The 18760-nt window shown below is 45.4% G+C and overlaps 1 protein-coding gene across 1 annotated transcript in view; it reads left to right on the forward strand.

The window, feature by feature from the left end:
- Positions 1–321: 321 nt before the first annotated feature.
- The window catches only part of LOC124802565 (vacuolar protein sorting-associated protein 54), a 152590-nt gene continuing 134151 nt past the window's right edge, over positions 322–18760 (forward strand). The window contains exon 1 of the mRNA XM_047263434.1: positions 322–742. Within this exon, the coding sequence (XP_047119390.1) occupies positions 645–742 (98 nt within the window). The 5' untranslated portion in view covers positions 322–644. The remainder of the gene's footprint in view (positions 743–18760) is intronic.

The raw sequence follows: 18760 nt of genomic DNA on the forward strand, positions 1-18760 counted from the left end.
GCGGATAGCGAGGCAATTATTTTGCGAAAAATATGACTCCTTGCGATGCTAGTGAGGCCTAGAGTTAGTAAATTCAGCAGCTCCCACGGGAAATTAATACCAAACATCAGTACTCTAAGGATGTTACTTTTTGCTGTCTTCTTACTTAATAGTCGTCATTTTCTTCTCATGGTAGCTGTTCAAATAATGTGCCGTACGTTTCGGTGTCGGTGTACTATATCTTACGTCCTCTAAAACATTGATACATAAACGCAGAAACCTTACTTTCTTAAGCTTTTTTCGCTAATACATTGCTACATAACAAACGCATTTTATTTCCTCTAGCAGAAAATGCATACATTTTGCATGCGCAAATCTGAATATGACATGCAATATCTGTGAAAAGCAAAGTACTAGATAGCGAAAGCATATGGCAGAAACACTGTGCAGCTGATACGGTGTTTGGGGTTTGTGGACGTGTGAGGACGTGTAATTAATGGAATCAAAATGAGGGTGGAAAGTTGACGGCGTGTTTTATCACTTGGAGTGCCACGTGTGAGGTGATATGTGTCACTGGATTGTGATCGTCGTCAGCGGTCATGTGAAACGTTCTAGTATGGAAGTGTCACGATGAAAAGAATATGAAACTCGTCTATTGAACTAAAATGCCAAAAACGATTTTAGTACCTGAAAATAAACACGTATGGAGCAAGTGCACGTACTGCAAAAATTTGGAGTTCAAAGCCCAACAGGACTTCACAAGGTTAGTGTTACAGAATCTTAATGAGCAGTTTCGTAACGGTTGTCAGGCATAACTATAGTTATTCTTTAAGCACGTTGGTGTGCACAATACAATGAATTTGACACAGTTTACGTAACAAATTTCGCCAGTCAAATTCGAAACAATTTTAAGTGCTTCACCATAGTAAGATACTTAGCTTAATTGTTGATCAACACTTGGAGTTTGTTTATGATGACAGTAAACGAACTTTTAACGGCATAAATAGTGCATAGTGTATCATGAGTGCTTTCAACCGATGACAGAGTAATTAACTTTTATTTTATGCAAATTTTATCTGTGAGGAATACTGTATATGAAATATAGCCGAAATAAATAATAATATGTTTAAAGAGTTACGTAACGACTGTGATGTTACCTTATTAACTTGACAGATAATCTCAAATGAATGCCATTTGTGTACCAAGCCTTAAGTTATACAGCCATAATTTTTCACTTAATTAGCACAATGTTGATTAAGTACAAGAATGGTACTGTGCTTTTATTGTATAATTCTTTACCCAAATTGTTAAGCAACTTGTGGCTGTACTAGTACTTCCATTGGACAGCTCTTGTCATTAGGACAGCACAGGTATGTTGACAGTTGTCATTAGCTGCAGACTGAAACATTGGGTATTACAATATTTACTTCAAAAGAAATGAACGAACAAAAGTAACATTAAATTGATTCATGATAACAGATGTCATTAATTTTGGATCACATATACACATGTGTGTGCTGGGAATGAAGAGTTACATCATTCTCCATTCAAGTGTTTTGAAGCAATGTTGGCAGAATGACATCGTGACCCCATATTAAATTTTAGCTACAATTTAGTGTAATGTTTTATATTGGAGATGCTGTTATTCTTCACACTTTGTAAGTAACAGGTAAATAGAAAATTTGTTGTCTTGAAAACATAGGATCGACTTGCAAACAATCATTTTCAAATATTCACATAAACATTGGATTGTCCCAAAATGTACATTCCGCATGAACTTAACAATTTTAATACACTTTCTCAGCATACAAGGTGACCTATGTTTGACTGTAGTGACTTTTTTTTTACTGGTATTTTGCTAATGCATTTACATGCTTGCAATGCTTAATATATTTTGAAGAATTTGAGATGGAAGTAAAAATAAAATGCCAAATAAATATAACAACCAAAAAAATGTTAACTGCTAATTTCTGTTGAAATCTCTCTCTCTCTCTCTCTCTCTCTCTCTCTCTGTGTGTGTGTGTGTGTGTGTGTGTGTGTGTGTGTGTGTGTGTGTGTAAGACAACTGGCTAGTTTGATGTGACCTGCCATGAATTCCTCTTCCTCTCAGAGTAGCACATGCATCATGTCATCTAACAGGTATACTCAATTTTCTTTTCTGTTGTTCTGTAGGCCTATATTATTCTTGTCAGCAGTGGGGATGCATGAGCCGATAAGCTGATTGTATGATAATTGTCACACTTGTTAGCTATTGCAATCTTTTGAATTTTGTGCATGATGTTTTTCTGAATGTCAGATGGTATATTGCCAGACTCTACACTCAAGACACCAGAGTGAATAGTCATTTTCTTGCCACATCCCCCAATGATTTTAGAAATTCTGATGAAATATTATATATCCCCTCTTCCAAAACTCTTTCAAATTCTGATTCTAATACTGGATCCCCTACCTATTCTATATTGACTCCTGTTTCTTCTTCTGTCATGTCATCAGACAAGTCTTCCCCCTCATAGAGGCCGTCAATGTACTCATTCTATGTGCTTCCTCCTCTGCATTTAACAATGGAGTTCCAATTGACCTTTATGGCTACTAAAGTAAAGCCAGCATTACCAAAAATACCACACACTCAAATAACATAACCTAAGCAACAATGGTAAATCAGTATCCACGATACTTACAAACTACTATCCAACACTATTACCAAGTACTAACAAGAAAAACCCCGAATTTCATGAACACTTGCATCACTAACTACTTTGATATACAAAAACGAACACACATACCATCCATACTACAATAAATAACGAATAAAACCACAAAAAATATTAACCAACCAAAGCCATGTCACATAATTGTTGGTTGGCCAACCCATCCTCTCACCCCCCCCCCCCCCACCTCCCCCTTACATCCCCCCCCCCCCCCCACACACACACACACACTAAAACCTAAAAACAAACAAAGTTCTGTACAATCAGCCCAAGTAACTGTAGGAACTTCATTCTAGATGCCACATATTTGCCCATTGCCCCAAGCATAAATTTCTGTTGTAGCTGTTACTGAAAAAAGCTATTAAATTCCCAACTATAAGTAACACACAGCATGAACAATACCAAATACAAACGCAAATCCATTACTCGCAAAATGCTAAATCGAAGTAGCTCTCTAGCGAACTGGCACACTCTATTGCAATGACAACCTCACACATTTGGATAACAGTGACAAATGGCTCACTTTGGTACCTAACAAATAACTTCAAAACATAAACATGCAACCCAAGGAAGCGCCACCAATTACAATAACACAGCATCTACAAACATGGGCTGACTCAAACACTGCACCACTATGATGTCGCACAACACAAGATAGTTATGTCATGTGTCAAAGGGGACGGGTGGAATTGCAACCTCTTGTTGACCCAATTTTCTAAGTTTAACTATTCTTGTGGTGCAGTACATTATTGCAGTGCCTATGTTGTTTGGAAGTACTATGCAAAGATCCTTCAGACATGCTCCGTTGTGACTACGGCTGTTATGAGATGTGGAACTACACATAATGAATGTAGGCGTGCAAGTTGGTTTCAGTGTTATTGAATTCCATAGACATGCTACTTTTTCACTGTTTTCACTGATATTCATTAATGCCACCTGGTGACTCGCAGGCCAGATCCAGCCTATGGTTGGTTTCAGTCTGGCCATGGAACCAGTAGTGTCTGGATATTTCAGTAGGTAAGAGCACTGCTCTTGATAGCCAAGGTTCCATGTTTGAGTGTTGGTCCACTTTAAAGTTTCAGTCACTCTGGAGGTTTCGAAAATGTGCACATTCCAGTGCAGAGTGAAATATTAGCTCATTAGAAACTGCTCTCCTTGTTAACAACTGCTGAGAGCATTTTCCATTTTGTCTATTGTTCGTAATTGTTAAGGACATGCACTGTATTTGTACCATATGAATAAATAAATAAACAAGTAAAAATTCATGTATGTTGCTACACAGATAACCAGACACACCATTTTTGAATAGTACAGCAAATGACATTGGCTCTGAGCACTATGGGACTCAACATCTTAGGTAATAAGTCCCCTAGAACTTAGAACTACTTAAACCTAACTAACCTAAGGACATCACACACACCCATGCCCGAGGCAGGATTCGAACCTGCGACCGTAGCAGTCCCGCGGTTCCGGACTGCAGCGCCAGAACCGCTAGACCACCGCGGCCGGCAGCAAATGACATTCTTTTGGGTAACAATTACTGAGGCAGTTTTTTGCGATAATATCCTAGAAGGTTTTTATGAATAAGAGTTCCTTTGTTTATTTTCTATTATTTAGTTTTTTGGTTGTATAATATGAATTTTAACCTCCACAGTGAGAGCTGCTGTATTCTCTGTATTTATTTATGATGTATCCTACTGTGTTCTATGTGATATGTATTAATCTGTGGAAGCTAAACAGGATTCAGTCTCTGTATTCCTATGGCTGAAAAACTGTTGCAGCAATGCCCTGCTTCCTATAACAATGTTACGAAGTTATCTGAATGGCATGATACTTGTTTCTTGTCATTTCGTTCCACTTCATACAGTCAGATATTGTGTCAAATCTACCAAGCAACTATGTTTTCAGTGTGATTGAATTCCATAGCCATGCTACTTGTTCACTGATATCCATTAATGCCACATGTGGGTGCCTGGCGGCTCGCAGGCCAGATCCAGCCTGTGGTTGGTTTCAATCTGACCCATGGAACCAGTTCATGCATTGCACTCACCCATTATGCTTTTTTTGATATTTGCCATTCTGTTGTTTGAATTTTTACTATTTGACTTATGTGTAGTACAGCCAATATATGTTAGCTGCAAGCATCTTAGACGTTTAAACTTTTTAAAATGAATAAAGAAATGATAGCGTTATTTATTTAATGTTGTAGAAACCACTCCGGATGTGCAATCAGCCATCAAAGGTACATGTGTACAAATATTTAAAAAATGTTTGCTGATAGTGTTTGGGGGCATGAACATACTAAATTTCAAACACTCTACAGGTCAGTCTGTCTCCAAAAATTGTAAAGTTACTCCTAATTGCTTGTTGGCTGAGATTGCCTATCTCATTGCCGTATTTTGCTTTTCTATGATTCTTTTTCGTCTTTATTGTTCATTGTAGGCATGTTATGACATTGAAACTTTAGAAACTGAAGGTAATTTATAATAAATTAACTGCAACCAGTTACTTTTATAGGTGTTTATTTTACCACAATATTCCTGTATGTCTGGCATCCCATCTTCAGATGTTTACATGTCATAAACATTGTTTGTTTACTAACAGTGTTCCAGAATTTCGCTGTGGAAGTTTTTAAGATGTTTTGCATAAAGAAACAATATTCACAATGGCGAAATAAATGTGAACATCTGAAGATGGGATGAGCGTAAAAAGAATATACTCTCAAAAATGTGTTCTGAGACATAATTTGTTGGCTCGGTGTTTCAGGAAAGGGGTGCCATTGACATCAGTGCATTACTCCATAAACATAATTCATAGATGCTACAGCTTTGACTTTATGTGCTAGGAGCACTGCTGTCGCATCACGTGACAAGCCAGCACATGAGCTTATACATGTGTGCGATTCAGATCTGCGGATCAGCAAATGTTACCCGTGCCTGATGTACACCTTTTCTTGCTTCAGTGTTACATAATTTTTCATTCATTCTTATAAAACTATATACATTGTTTAAATATAATTGTTGAGTATTGGTCAATATTTATTCACGTGATGAAGTTTGTTTGCACAGTAGTAGTAGTAATAATAATAATAATGCAGTGAAGAATAATACTATTTTAGGGGGGCAAATAGACATGTTAAGGACATAAGTGACCTCAGTGGCAATGAACATTTTGCGAGAGAGAGAGAGAGGGTGCGAGTGAGGAGGCTAGCCACTTACTAGCTCACCCATCTTCCCCGACTCTGTTGCTAAACCTTTTCCCATACTTGACTGCCTGGACGACGACTGATAAACACTAGTATTGCGTGTGTGTTTGATGTGCACCACACATCAATTGGCAGCAGTTAAGTGGTTGCAATTTGCTTCCTGAATTTCCCTTCGTAATAATATACTATTTTATTTATGTTCTGAAAGGTGTCAAAACAGCCATTTTATTGGCAGGGTAGCCACTTAAATTGTTCATGGAAGTTCATTTTATATTGTTCATCAGTATTATGTAGTAAGTAAAGCTGTCATCAACCTTAATGTTGGTTGGCACGCCATTGTGGTTTACTAGTTATTGTCCTATTTTTGCTGGGAGGTATCGAAACCTCCAATAGAGGATCTCAGCTTTGATCTGTAAAGTCGTGTATGTTGGAGATACTGTCATTTCACCCGTATGCAATATGGTGACTATGACACCAAGATACAAACAGATGAACACAATCCCATTACACAGAGTATAATCAAAATAATTTGAAGATCATGAAACTACCAGGGAAACTGCAGGAATTAGGGGGTTTTGGGTGGGGGCAAACAAAATAAATGACATTTCTAATATAAAATACACACCCAGTAAAAAACTTATAAAAAATTCCAGTAAGCCAAAATTACACTAAATCCACAAAAACCCACAAACTTGGTATTACCAGTTCAACTTTATGTAAATAAATAGAAATATATGATTCCAACATTGAAATAAATTTTCTAAAAATTGGTTTTGGGAATTTCATTAGCCCTGTATGCTTCACATTAAGTCCACATCATCCCGTAATTCACTTCAAAAGCTGTGACTTCATTTGATCTATATTGCTAGAATAAAGTCGATGACGTCAAGAAACTTAAACTCGTGCCAAAAGCTAGTATTAAAAACTTCACTTCACCTCTGTAGCAAGGAAAAAACCATACTTGTTGCACTATTATTGAAAACCTTAATTGACCAAAATAGCTTTAATGACTTTATTTTAGCCACCAATCTCAGTCATTACTAACTGCAACTAATAACAAAACAGAAAGACTTATTAAAGAAATCCATTAACACACACACACACACACACACACACACACACACACACACACACACACACACACACACACACACAAAAGCTCGTACCACCCCCAGGGGGTCCACAACTCTTTTTGTGGATACGTGCGTAGCGACCACGGAACCCCGAGCTAATGTGGCCTTCCTTCCTTTCCGGGCTGCATACCTTCCCTTTCCACATCCTTCCCCATCCCCCATCTTCACCCCCCCCCCCCCCCCCCCCCCCCACTTCCGCCTCGCTCCTTCCCTTTCTCCCCCTCTGGGGGGACGCTTAACAATGTAACACATTATTTGCTTTCTCTGCTTGCAAGTCTTCGTCCTTCCTTTGTCCTTCTCTTTTCCTTACCTCTTCTCTTTGCCCTTTTCTCTGCTGCGGCATTTGAGTCCTCTCTTCTTTCCTTTCCCTTTCTCTTTTTTCCTCCCTGCGCGTGTCTGAAGGCCGACCCACGCATTTCCAAGCATAGCCGGTGACGGGGTAACATGTAATTCCCCACCCCGGGTAGACAGGTAGGACACTTACGTACCCCCTGGTAATGGCCAGGCCCAGGGAGGGGTGATTACCCGAGCTGATACCTTCCGAAAGTGCCGATTGGTCCCTCCATCCGTTTCTCGGGAGGTGTGACCTGAGGTGTGAACAGTCACCTAAGGCGGGAGTGCCCTCAGAGAGGGCCCCACAATGAAGGAGCGCGCCATCGGAGACGCTGGTAATCATGGGGGATACTTTCACAATGGTGTCCTCATCTTCTACTACGTCTGCTCACAAGTGTAAGTTCAATGAGTCTCAGCCACAGACAGTCCTTCCATTGTTGCCACAGTTCCTTGTTGTTTCTCGGTTTGATGAAGGTCACGACTTCTCCATGGTCAACCCTTTCATTATTCAGGAAGGTGTCAACGCAATTGCAGGTCCTGTAAAGTCTTGTTCCAGATTACGAAATGGCACCTTGTTGTTAGAAACAGTCAGTGCCCTCCAGGCACAAAAATTGCTGCATACTTCACTGCTACACACCTTCCCTGTCCGGGTGGAAGCGCACTGCACTTTAAATTCCTCACGTGGGGTCGTTTATACACGCTCCCTTCACAGATTGTCCGACGAGGAAATTCAACACTACCTGTCTGACCAGGGCGTAACGGCTGTTCATAGAGTCATGAAAAGGGTTGACATGAACATCATTCCAACCCGTACTTGACATTTGACAAAGTCCAACTCCCATCGAAAATCAAAGCGGGCTATGAGATAATTTCCGCTCGCCCTTACATCCCAAACCCTACGCGTTGCTATCGGTGTCAGCGGTTCAATCACACCAGCCAGTCCTGTTCCAATCCGGCCAAATGTGCTACGTGTGGCAAGGATGCCCATGAGGCTGCTTGTCCATCTCCATCCCCTCGTTGCATCAACTGTATGGGTGACCATGCTGCTTCCTCTAGAGATTGCCCCATTTTTAAAGACAAAAAGCTCATTCAGGAAATCAGATTGAAGGAAAAGGTGTCGACCTTTGCTGCTCAAAAATTATTCGCCAGTCGAAAGCCCACTGTGCCTCAGACAGGAAAATACAGCACTGTCCTTGCCTCTCCTCGGCCAACAAAGGAGGCGGCCACGCAGACTTGTGATCTCACCTTTAGTGCCACGGTCGTCAGATCGGCCAGTGCAAAGATCGCCCGTTCAACCTCCCCACTTTCGCCTGCTCACTCTACGGCTCACCCTTCATTGGGTTCTGCTAAATCTCAAGCCCCAAAGTCAGACACCAAGACTTCCAAAGATTTTTTATGTACCCCAACTTCACAACCATCGGTTCCTCCTTCATCTAAACATCATGTTTCCAAGAAGGCTAATAAGAAACCCAGTTCCTCTCCTCCGCCGAGGCATGTCTCATCTACAGCACCACCTGGCGGTAACCGCCCTCGGTCGTCTTCTGTGTCGCCGAGGCGCCGCACTGCTGGCGGCCGATCAACCGGCCGATCGCTGGTGGCAGGAGCTGCTCCTGAACAACCTATGGATCAGGATCTTCTGCCTTCGGCTGAATACCGTTCCATGCTGTCGGTCGCAAGCTCTGAGCAGTCGTTGAGTTTACGGCAACCTTGGTCACATTCCTCCATTTTCTGTTCACCCTATGTCCATTATCCACTGGAATATCCACAGCATTCGAGCCAATCGGGATGAATTGTCGATCCTCTTACGATCCTACTCGCCGGTCATCTTCTGTCTTCAGGAAACAAAGCTGCGTCCCCATGACCGCTTTGTTCTCCCCCATTTTCAGTCCATCCGATTTGATCTCCCCTCTGTTGAAGGCACTCCAGCACATGGAGGACTTAAGATTCTTCTTACTTATCGAGAGGCAAAACTGAAATATGAAAGGTTGAAAGGTTGTATCCTGCTTCCATTCGAACATCTTATGCTGCAACCACGTTATCGTCGCCCACGCGAGCGACGGTTGTCGCCTCATCTGTGCCGCCTTCAGTGGGCCCTCGGGGCCGTGCATCTCTGTCTGCCCCCCTCGTGCCTGGGGGCAAGCCTTCCTCTGTTGCCCCCTTAGCAGTTGGGGGCAAACCCTCTTCTGTCGCTCCCCCCACGCTTACTTCGGGAGTGACATCTCCTCCAAAACCGGGGGGCTCGATCCCTCCCCCTCTTTCTCCGCCGGCGTTGCCTCTGCCAGTTCCTCTCTCGCGGAAGGGGTCCCTCGGGGCTCTCCCTTCCTCCGTTTCTTCTCCTACCCAGCCGGATGTCAGCCAGTGGCTGAAGGTTCCGCCACCTGCTGGTCGTAGGGCTTCTGCGTCGTTGTCAGCCTCCGACGCTCCTTCAGAGAAGCTCTCCCAGCCCTCTCACCCTAAGGGCCGACGTGAGAAGAAGGAACGGAATGTGTCCAAGAAGAAGGACGTTCCAGCGGTTTCAGTACCGCCTGCTGTACATAGTCCTGGCTCCGGGGATGGGGTGGAGATCCTAGCCTCTGCCGCGGATCTCGCCCTCACGGAACCCTTGGGGGCCTTTCCTATGGACTCAGCTGACTCTCCCCCGGTGGCGGCAGTTGGCTCTGAGGCGCCGTCTGCCTCTTAGTCGCATTCACGCCCTCCCCGTCCCTTCCTGCTTCCGTTCTCCAGTGGAACCGGCGGTTATTTCCGCCACCTGCCTGAGCTCCGGATGCTTCTGAGTGTTTCCCCTGTTCTCTGCATTGCTCTGCAGGAAACTTGGTTTCCGGCAATGCGGACCCCCGCCCTTCGCGGTTATCGGGGATACTATAAGAACCGCGCTGCCTGTCAACGAGCGTCAGGTGGGGTTTGCCTTTTTGTTCACCACTCTGTCTGTTGCTCGCCAGTACCCCTTCGCCTTTAGACGCAGTCGCTGCCAGGGTTGAGCTCTCGCCGGCTATTACTGTTTGCTCTGTTTACATTCCTCCGGATGGGGAGCACCCCCGACATGTCTTGGCTGCGCTGCTGGCTCAACTCCCGCCACCTTTGCTGTTTCTGGGCGATTTCAATGCCCACAACCCTCTATGGGGTGGGGCTGTCTCCGATGACCGCGGTCGGGCCGTGGAGCATGTGTTGGCTCAGCTCGGCCTTAGCCTCTTGAATACCGGTGTTCCCACACATTTCAGTGTGGCCCATGGCTCTTTCTCGGCCATCGATCTCTCTCTTTGCAGCCCTGGACTTGTCCCATCCCTCCACTGGAGAGTGCATCCTGACCTGTGTGGTAGTGACCATTTTCCCATCTATTTATCACTGCCCCAGTGTCATTCTTCTGGGTGCCTGCCCCTCTGGGCTCTCCACAGGGCTGACTGGCCGGCTTTTACTTCTGCTGCAACCATTGAGTCTCCCCCACAGGGTGACATTGACGAGGTGGTCCGTGTATTAACCACATCCATCATTTCGGCGGCCGAGGCTGCCATCCCCCGCTCTTCTGGACTCCCTCAGAGGAAGGCTGTACCCTGGTGGTCGCCGGAGATTGCTGAGGCTATTCGCGACCGTAGGCGGGCTCTCCAGCGTCATAGGCGGCACCCGTCTCTGGAGACCCTCATCGCCTTTAAGAGGCTCCGTGCCTTGGCCCGTCGTCTTATTGCCCGGCGTAAGCAGGAGTGCTGGGAGAAGTATGTCTCATCCTTGGGCTCCCGTGTCTCCCCCTTGCTCGTGTGGTCCCGGATCCGGCGGATTTATGGATACCAGACCCCTATGGGTGTACCTGGGCTCTCCTTGGATGGCGCTGTCTGCACGGACGCTGCCGCCATTGCTGAACTGCTTGCTGCGCACTTTGCTAAGAGCTCTGCGACTGCATCTTATCCCCCCGCCTTTCGCTCTCTAAAGGAGCGAGCCGAGCGGACGCCTTTCTCATTCCACACGCGTCGTTCTGAAAAATACAATGCTTCTTTCAGCGAGAGGGAATTCCTCGCTGCCCTCGCCGATTGCCCTGATACAGCACCAGGACCAGACTGCATCCACGCGCAGATGCTGAAGCATCTCTCCAGGGACTGCCAGAGACACATTCTCGCGATATTTAACCGCATTTGGAGCGAAGGCGTGTTCCCGTCGCCATGGCGAGAGGGTGTTATTGTCCCCATCTTGAAGCCCGGTGCGGACCCACTGGCGGTGGACAGCTATCGTCCCATTACCCTCACCAACGTTTTGTGCAAATTGCTCGAACGTATGGTGGGGCGGCGTTTGTGTTGGGTCCTTGAGTCGCGCGGTCTCCTCGCTCCATCCCAGGGTGGCTTCCGTCGGGGCCGGTCTGCAGCGGACAATTTGGTGCGGCTGGAATCTGCTGTCCGTACGGCCTTTGCCCGACGTCAGCATCTCGTTGCTGTATTTTTTGATCTGCGGAAAGCGTATGACACCACATGGAGGCATCACATCCTTGCTACGTTACATGACTGGGGTCTTCGTGGTCAGCTCCCGGCTTTTCTTCAAACCTTCTTATTGCGCCGCTCTTTCCAGGTGCAAGTGGGTGCCTCCTCTAGTTCGTCTTATATACAGGAAAATAGGGTCCCGCAGGGCTCGGTGTTGAGCGTCTCCTTATTTCTCGTGGCCATTAATGGTCTGGCTGCAGCCGTGGGGTCGTCGGTGTCTCCTTCTTTGTATGCGACGACTTCCGCATCTTCTTTAGCTCCACGACTACAGGAGTCGCCGAACGCAGGCTGCAAGTAGCCGTTCGCAAGGCAGCATCATGGGCTCTGACTCACGGTTTTCTGTTCTCTGCGGCCAAGACTCGAGTTATGCACTTCTGCAGGCGTCGGACGGTCCACCCTCATCCTGAACTTTACCTCGACGGCCACCTGCTTGAAGTGGTGGAGACTTGCCGCTTCTTAGGACTCGTGTTTGATGCCCGGCTCACGTGGGTTCCTCATCTTACTCAGCTGAAGCAAAAATGCTGGCGTCACCTCAACGCCCTCCGCTGCCTTAGCCACACGTATTGGGGTGCAGATCGCTGCACGCTGCTGCGATTGTACAGAGCCCTTGTGCAGTCCCGGCTTGATTATGGGAGCCTGGCCTATGAGTCTGCATCACCCTCAGTGTCGAAGTCGTTAGACCCCATACACCACTGTGGGGTTCGGCTTGCAACTGGCGCTTTCCGTACGAGCCCCATGGATAGTCTACTGGTGGAGGCCGGGACTCCCCCGCTGCGGATTCGCCGTCATCGACTGCTCGCCGACTATGCTGTCCATGTGCATTGCTCGCCCGGCCATCCCAATCATCGCCTGCTTTTCCCTGCTGTGGTTGTCCATCTGCCCGAACGGCGACCTAGGTCTGGGCTTTCCATAGCTGTCCGCGTCCATTCCCTGCTGTCCGAACTGGGGTCATTCCCTCTTCTGCCTCCCTTCCGGGTCCGTGCACCTACGCCTCCCTGGTGTTTGCCCTGGCCGTCCGTCCGTCTGGACTTGGCACAGGGACCCAAGGACTCGGTTCTGCCTGTGGCCCTCCGTCGCCGTTTTCTTGCGCTCCTCGCCTCATTTTCGGGCTGTGAGACTGTCTACACTGATGGTTCCCTGGTTGATGGTCGCACTGCCTACACTTTTGCTCACGCTGCCCATGTTGAACAGCGCTCCTTGCCGGCTGGCTGCAGTATTTTTACTGCAGAGCTGGTGGCCATATTGCGCGCTCTTGAGCATATGCGTTCCTGCTCAGGTACGTCCATCGTCATATGCAGTGACTCCCTGAGCAGCCTCCAGGCCATCGACCGCTGCTACACCTCCTCTCCTCTGGTGTCCTCTATTCAGGAGTCTGTTTCCGCCATTACCCGCTCTGGTCATTCGGTGGTCTTTATTTGGACGCCAGGTCACGTTGGCATCCCGAGGAACGAACGTGTCGACAGGCTGGCCAAAGGGGCGATCGACGCCCCAGCTTTGGAAATCGGCCTCACGGCTCGCGATCAGCAGCTGGTGTTGCGCCGTAAGGTGCTTGGGATGTGGACCGCTGAGTGGCGTGGCATGACACCCCCGAATAAACTGCGGGCTGTTAAGGAGACGACCGATGTGTGGCGCTCCTCCCTGCGGGCTTCTCGCAGGGACTCTGTTATCCTGTGTCGGCTCCGCATCGGCCATACATACCTGACGCACGGCCATCTTTTGCGTCAGGAGGATCCCCCCCCTGTGTCGGTGTGGGTCCCGGCTGACGGTCGCCCACATTTTATTGGAGTGTCCCCGACTGCGCACCCTCCGGCAGTCTTTTAATCTCCCGGGCACTTTGCCTTTGGTTTTAAGCGACAATGCCTCCATGGCTGATGACGTTTTAAATTTTATCCGTGGTAGTCCTTTTTATGGTTCCATTTAGGGAGGCCCTGCTCCTTTCTCTTTGTGTGTCTCTTGTCCTCGAGTCTCTCATATTTGGTTGCAGATTTTAGTGTGTAGTCGGTTGGTTGACTCTTTCCCTTTTTTGTTGTCGTGGTCAGTCAACCAGTCTCCGGCCATCTTCTTTTCTTCTGTTTCCTTTTGTCTGGTGTTCATCTGTACTCTTCGTGTCTGTAGTGTTCGTTACCGCATTTGTGTACTTTTAGGGCCTGGGGGGGGGGGGGGGGAGGGGAGTCTCCTTCCCCTTGGGGTTGTACCTGCTTCATGCATTTATGTCTCGCCTGTTTTTGGAATGGGGGACTGATGACCTTAGCTGTTTAGTCCCCCTTAAACATCCCAACAACCACCACCACCACCACTCTTGGAGCACCGCAATGGGCTTCCGCTTTTCTCCCAGTAAGACCATTTGTGTTAATTTTTGGCGTCGTACGGAGTTTCTTCCCCCTTCCTTACATCTAGGACCTGTCAACCTTCCGTTTTCGGACGTTGCTAAATTGTTGGGTCTTATGTTTGACAGAAAACTGTGCTGGTCCTCCTACGTTTCCTATCTTTCGTCTCGCTGTCTGCGATCTGTCAACACCCTCCGTGTCCTGAATGGTACCTCCTGGGGAGCGGACCGAGTGGTCCTTCTCCGCCTCTATTGCGTCTTAGTGCACTCGAAATTGGACTATGGAAGCATAGTGTACTCCTCTGCTCGGCCGTCTATTCTTCAGCATCTCGTCTCTATCAAACCACCGTGGATTACGTTTAGAGTCTGGAGCTTTTTACACTAGCCCTGTGGAAAGCCTTTATGCTGAGACTGCTGAACCTCCGCTGTCCTATTGGCGAGCAGTCCTTCTGAGTCATTATGCTAGCCATCTGTCTTCCATGCCTGCTAATCCGGCCCATGACATTTTTTTCGACGCCTCCTTGGATTTAGGGTATCCAGGCCACCCTTCCTCCCTGCTACCACCAGGAGTCCGCTCCCGTCAACTGCTCCATTCTCTTTCCTTCCACTTTCCTAAAACCTTCGTGACAACTTGGGGTACAGCACCACCTTGGCTCCGTCCCCGGGCCTGCCTGCTCTGTGACCTTTGTCAATTTCCCAAGGATGGTACCCCCTCACTTGTTTATCGCCGGGCATTTGCTGCTCTATGTGCACACATGAAGGAAGCCACATTTATTTACACTGATGGCTTGAAAACATCGTTAGGTGTAGGGAGTGCCTATATTGTTGGCGACACCCCAAATCGATTTCGGCTTCCCGACCAGTATTCGTTATGTACTGCGGAGCTTTACGCTGTTCTCCAGGCTGTCCACTACATCCGCTGCCATCAGCGGATACAGTATGTTATCTGTTCAGATTCTCTCAGCTCTCTCCACAGTCTCCAAGCTCTGTACCCTTTCCACCCTCTGGTCCACCGGATTCAGGACTGCCTCCACTTGCTCCATTTGGGGGGCATCTCTGTGGCGTTCCTGTGGATCCCAGGACATGTTGGTATCTGTGGGGAATGAGGCGGCCGATATAGCGGCCAAGGCTGCAGTCTCTCTTCCTCGGCCAGCTATTCGCACGATTCCATTTGCCGATCTGCGGAGTGTTTTATGTCGTCGTGTTGTTCTTTTACGGCACGCACATTGGTCGACACACAATAAACTGCGGGACGTGAAAGCTCTTCCCTGTACTTGGACCTCTTCCTCCCGAACGCGTCGTCGGGAGGAGGTAATTTTAACTAGACTCCGGATAGGGCACTGTCTTTTTAGCCATCGACATCTTTTAAGTGGTGATCCTCCCCCACTCTGTCCCCACTGCTCTCAGCTGTGGACGGTAAGACACCTTTTACTTGAGTGCCTCTATTTTACTGCGTTACGCGCCCGTCTACAGCTGTCGCCTGATATATCTTCCATTTTAGCTGATGACATGCTCTCAGCCGATCACGTTCTCGAGTTTATTAGTGCCAGTGAGATGACGTCAGTCATTTGAAGCTCTTTTTGGGGACAACCAACCCCCTTCTATAGTGTTTTTTAAGTTTTCCTTCTATTTTTAGTTTCTCCAATTTTTTGTGTTTCGTTCTCAAGAGTGAATGTGTCACATTACTATTTCAAAGTTTTCTGACAGAAATATATGTTGAAGTTCCACATGATCTCTCTCCAAAAAGTACAATATGTTGATTTTTGATGATTTTTTAAAATGCTACAGACCTCTCCAAATGAGACTATTTGTGAAAATATTGTAACGTAAGGGAGAATTGAAAAAGTGTAGTAAAGAAACCAAAAGTGATAGAGATCTGAATTTATTTTCAATACGGTAAATACTTTGTTTCCATTACTATGAGACATCATTTATACATACGCACTTTTGAAAATATGAATGGTCACAGGATGTTAAGTATCTTGAGAAATGATAAAGTGGAAGGACTGCTAACTATCAGCTATGACATTAATGCATGAATTCTTAAACTGTCAAAATATTTGTGCATAAAACTGAAAGAATCTGAATTTTTTTGGTTATCTAGAAATTATTCTCTCCAAAATCCCCCATCCTAAATGTTCTAAAAATTTCATGGTACGTTAGTTGGTCATTGTACTTAGGGAGTGTACACAGTGGGCAATACTTGTCTGTACAAAGTGTGGGAAATTTTTTTAAGTAGACCTAGCTCTACTCTCAGTGTCGAAAAATCGTGGACACTTAATATTTAAGTGATCGCTGATTTTAAGTAAATGTCATGTAAAACTTGTACTTCTGAATCAAAATAATTACTGTCCAACACTATAAGTGAGTGGGAAAACAATTCGTAATTTTGTTCATAAGTGTTTTATAACAAAACTGAGATGTATAGAATATTTATACCCCTTTTTCTTTTGATGATATTATTCACACATTATTATTGTCTTCTGTCATTACTTTACGTCATGGCTTTCCCTAAATTAAAATTGCCTACAATCAACATGCTCTGTTGAAAAGAGTTCATTTTTTTTCCCCATCTGCTTCTCATTGAACTTCTATAGCCGAGCTGAATTTGTGCAAGGGCAAGGATGATCCAACAAGAGCAGTGCATGGGAAATGAGAACTGTGCACTGATCTTTTGATGATAGCCATTTGAAAGCATTAGCAGGACTATGAGATTTCTTAAAGCAGATGGTTATATCTTGCAGCTCATGAGAGATACTTCTTGTTTCACCCACCACTGATTGTTGTACGCACAAGAAATGAATTGGCGCATTACAGTGTTTTCTAAAGTATACTGTGGTCTCTGCATTTCACACACAGTAACTGGCTGCATTTTGTGGAGTCCCATTGTTGCAATGTGTGTGACACTCTGGGATGCAACCCAGTTGTGACGTGATTGAATTCCTCCCACAGGCTTCATAGCAGACCACTCGTATCTCTTTTTTAAACAAAATTTCCTTAATGTACTTTCTTTTAGAATTAGTGTTTCAGGTTTGTTACTAATGTCAATATGGTGTGTACTAATCAGTAGCATCTCTTATAGCATCAACTGCTTCATGCTGGTTGTTAAATCTTGTTGCAACATGTTTACAGAGACCTCTCACCCCATCACATACACCTTTTCCATGACCTGTTGCTGCAAATATCCTTTTTTTAATTCCAGTACTACAGTGTCGACAAAGCTCATAAAGCTGAAAGCGGTTTTTAAAATGTGATGCTACACCATCAATCTCATACACATGTGTAGGAAATGCATGGCCTCTAGATGCTATGTTCTCAATTATCATGCTGACAGCATAGCATGCATGTGCCCTGTCATGAATGAGATCATCACTGACAATAGCACAACAGTGTGATATTCCAAGGAAATAGGCAACACATGTAAATATTGATATCTGTGATGTGTGCCAGTGATGACTTTGAATTTTGTTTTTCAAAACAACAGACCACTTCTCAGCAAAGTAGAAATGAAGAACTAAATTGTCAGTATTCTGGGGTGTGGCTAATTTTACTTCTGCTATGGTCTGTCTCTGCAACCTCCAGATATCATGATGAGCTATTCCTTTCATGACCCAATGGCTAATGATGATGTTACACTATCAAATTTCTTTGTCAAAGATATTTGATGGTGTAATAGGGAACTTTGTCAAATGTTGTCCAATATTTGATCAAATCTAAGTCCTTGCTGTAGATTTGATCAAAGAAGTCGCTTGTCTTCTGTTCACTGCAATGTGACATGTTACCACATGGAGCGCTAGCATCACTGCAGCGTTCTGTCGTCTGTAGTGTTTTTATAAACATTGCCGGTAAATACAGTTGGTGTGTGCTGAAAACTACAAAATTAATAGAGATGTATGAAGCTGATGAGGCGCTTTACAACGTGAGACACCCTGAATACAAAAATAGGTTAAGAAGATTGGAGACCTGATCTAACCCTCTCCTGTAGCAAGGAATCGGAGTGTTACAGTGAGCTTGTCTTCTGCAGATGTAGCAGTTCTTGAGTGAATATTGTGCTTTGTGATATGAGGATACACTTCGCTGAGCACATACAGAAATGTCTGCTCATCCATTCTTAAGTAATTGATGTATGACTTGATGTCCTCCACTATAAGCTCACGTAACAAGCATTGTTGAATGCTTTTATAGTGTCGTCGTAAAACCCACGGCTTCACCCAGGTATGTTTCCTTTTTTCCCCCGCTTCTCTTCCGCATGTGCACATAGTGCAATTGTGTTACAAGCAACTGCTGTGATTAATAGCAAGTTGTTGTTGTTGTCAGCCATCTTGAACTTTGACGAAAAATATGATGACAGTGTAATACCCCTTCTAGCTCTACATCAAAGACCTTTGTCAAATATATTTGACGGAATATTTGATCACATCTTTGATCAAATCTTTGACAGAGAAATTTAGTATTGTAATACTGGCCTAACCTCTGTAACAAAATTCCCTGGCTCTACTGCCTCCTTCACCAACTCTCCTCACTTCCACAAGATGTAGGTTATGTCATTATCAGTATCCTGAAGGTGTAATGCTTCAACAGTCATCACTTCAGCACCAGGATGTACTGCACACTCC

Source organism: Schistocerca piceifrons, chromosome 6 (genome assembly GCF_021461385.2).
Source record: "Schistocerca piceifrons isolate TAMUIC-IGC-003096 chromosome 6, iqSchPice1.1, whole genome shotgun sequence".
Lineage (NCBI taxonomy): Eukaryota > Metazoa > Arthropoda > Insecta > Orthoptera > Acrididae > Schistocerca > Schistocerca piceifrons.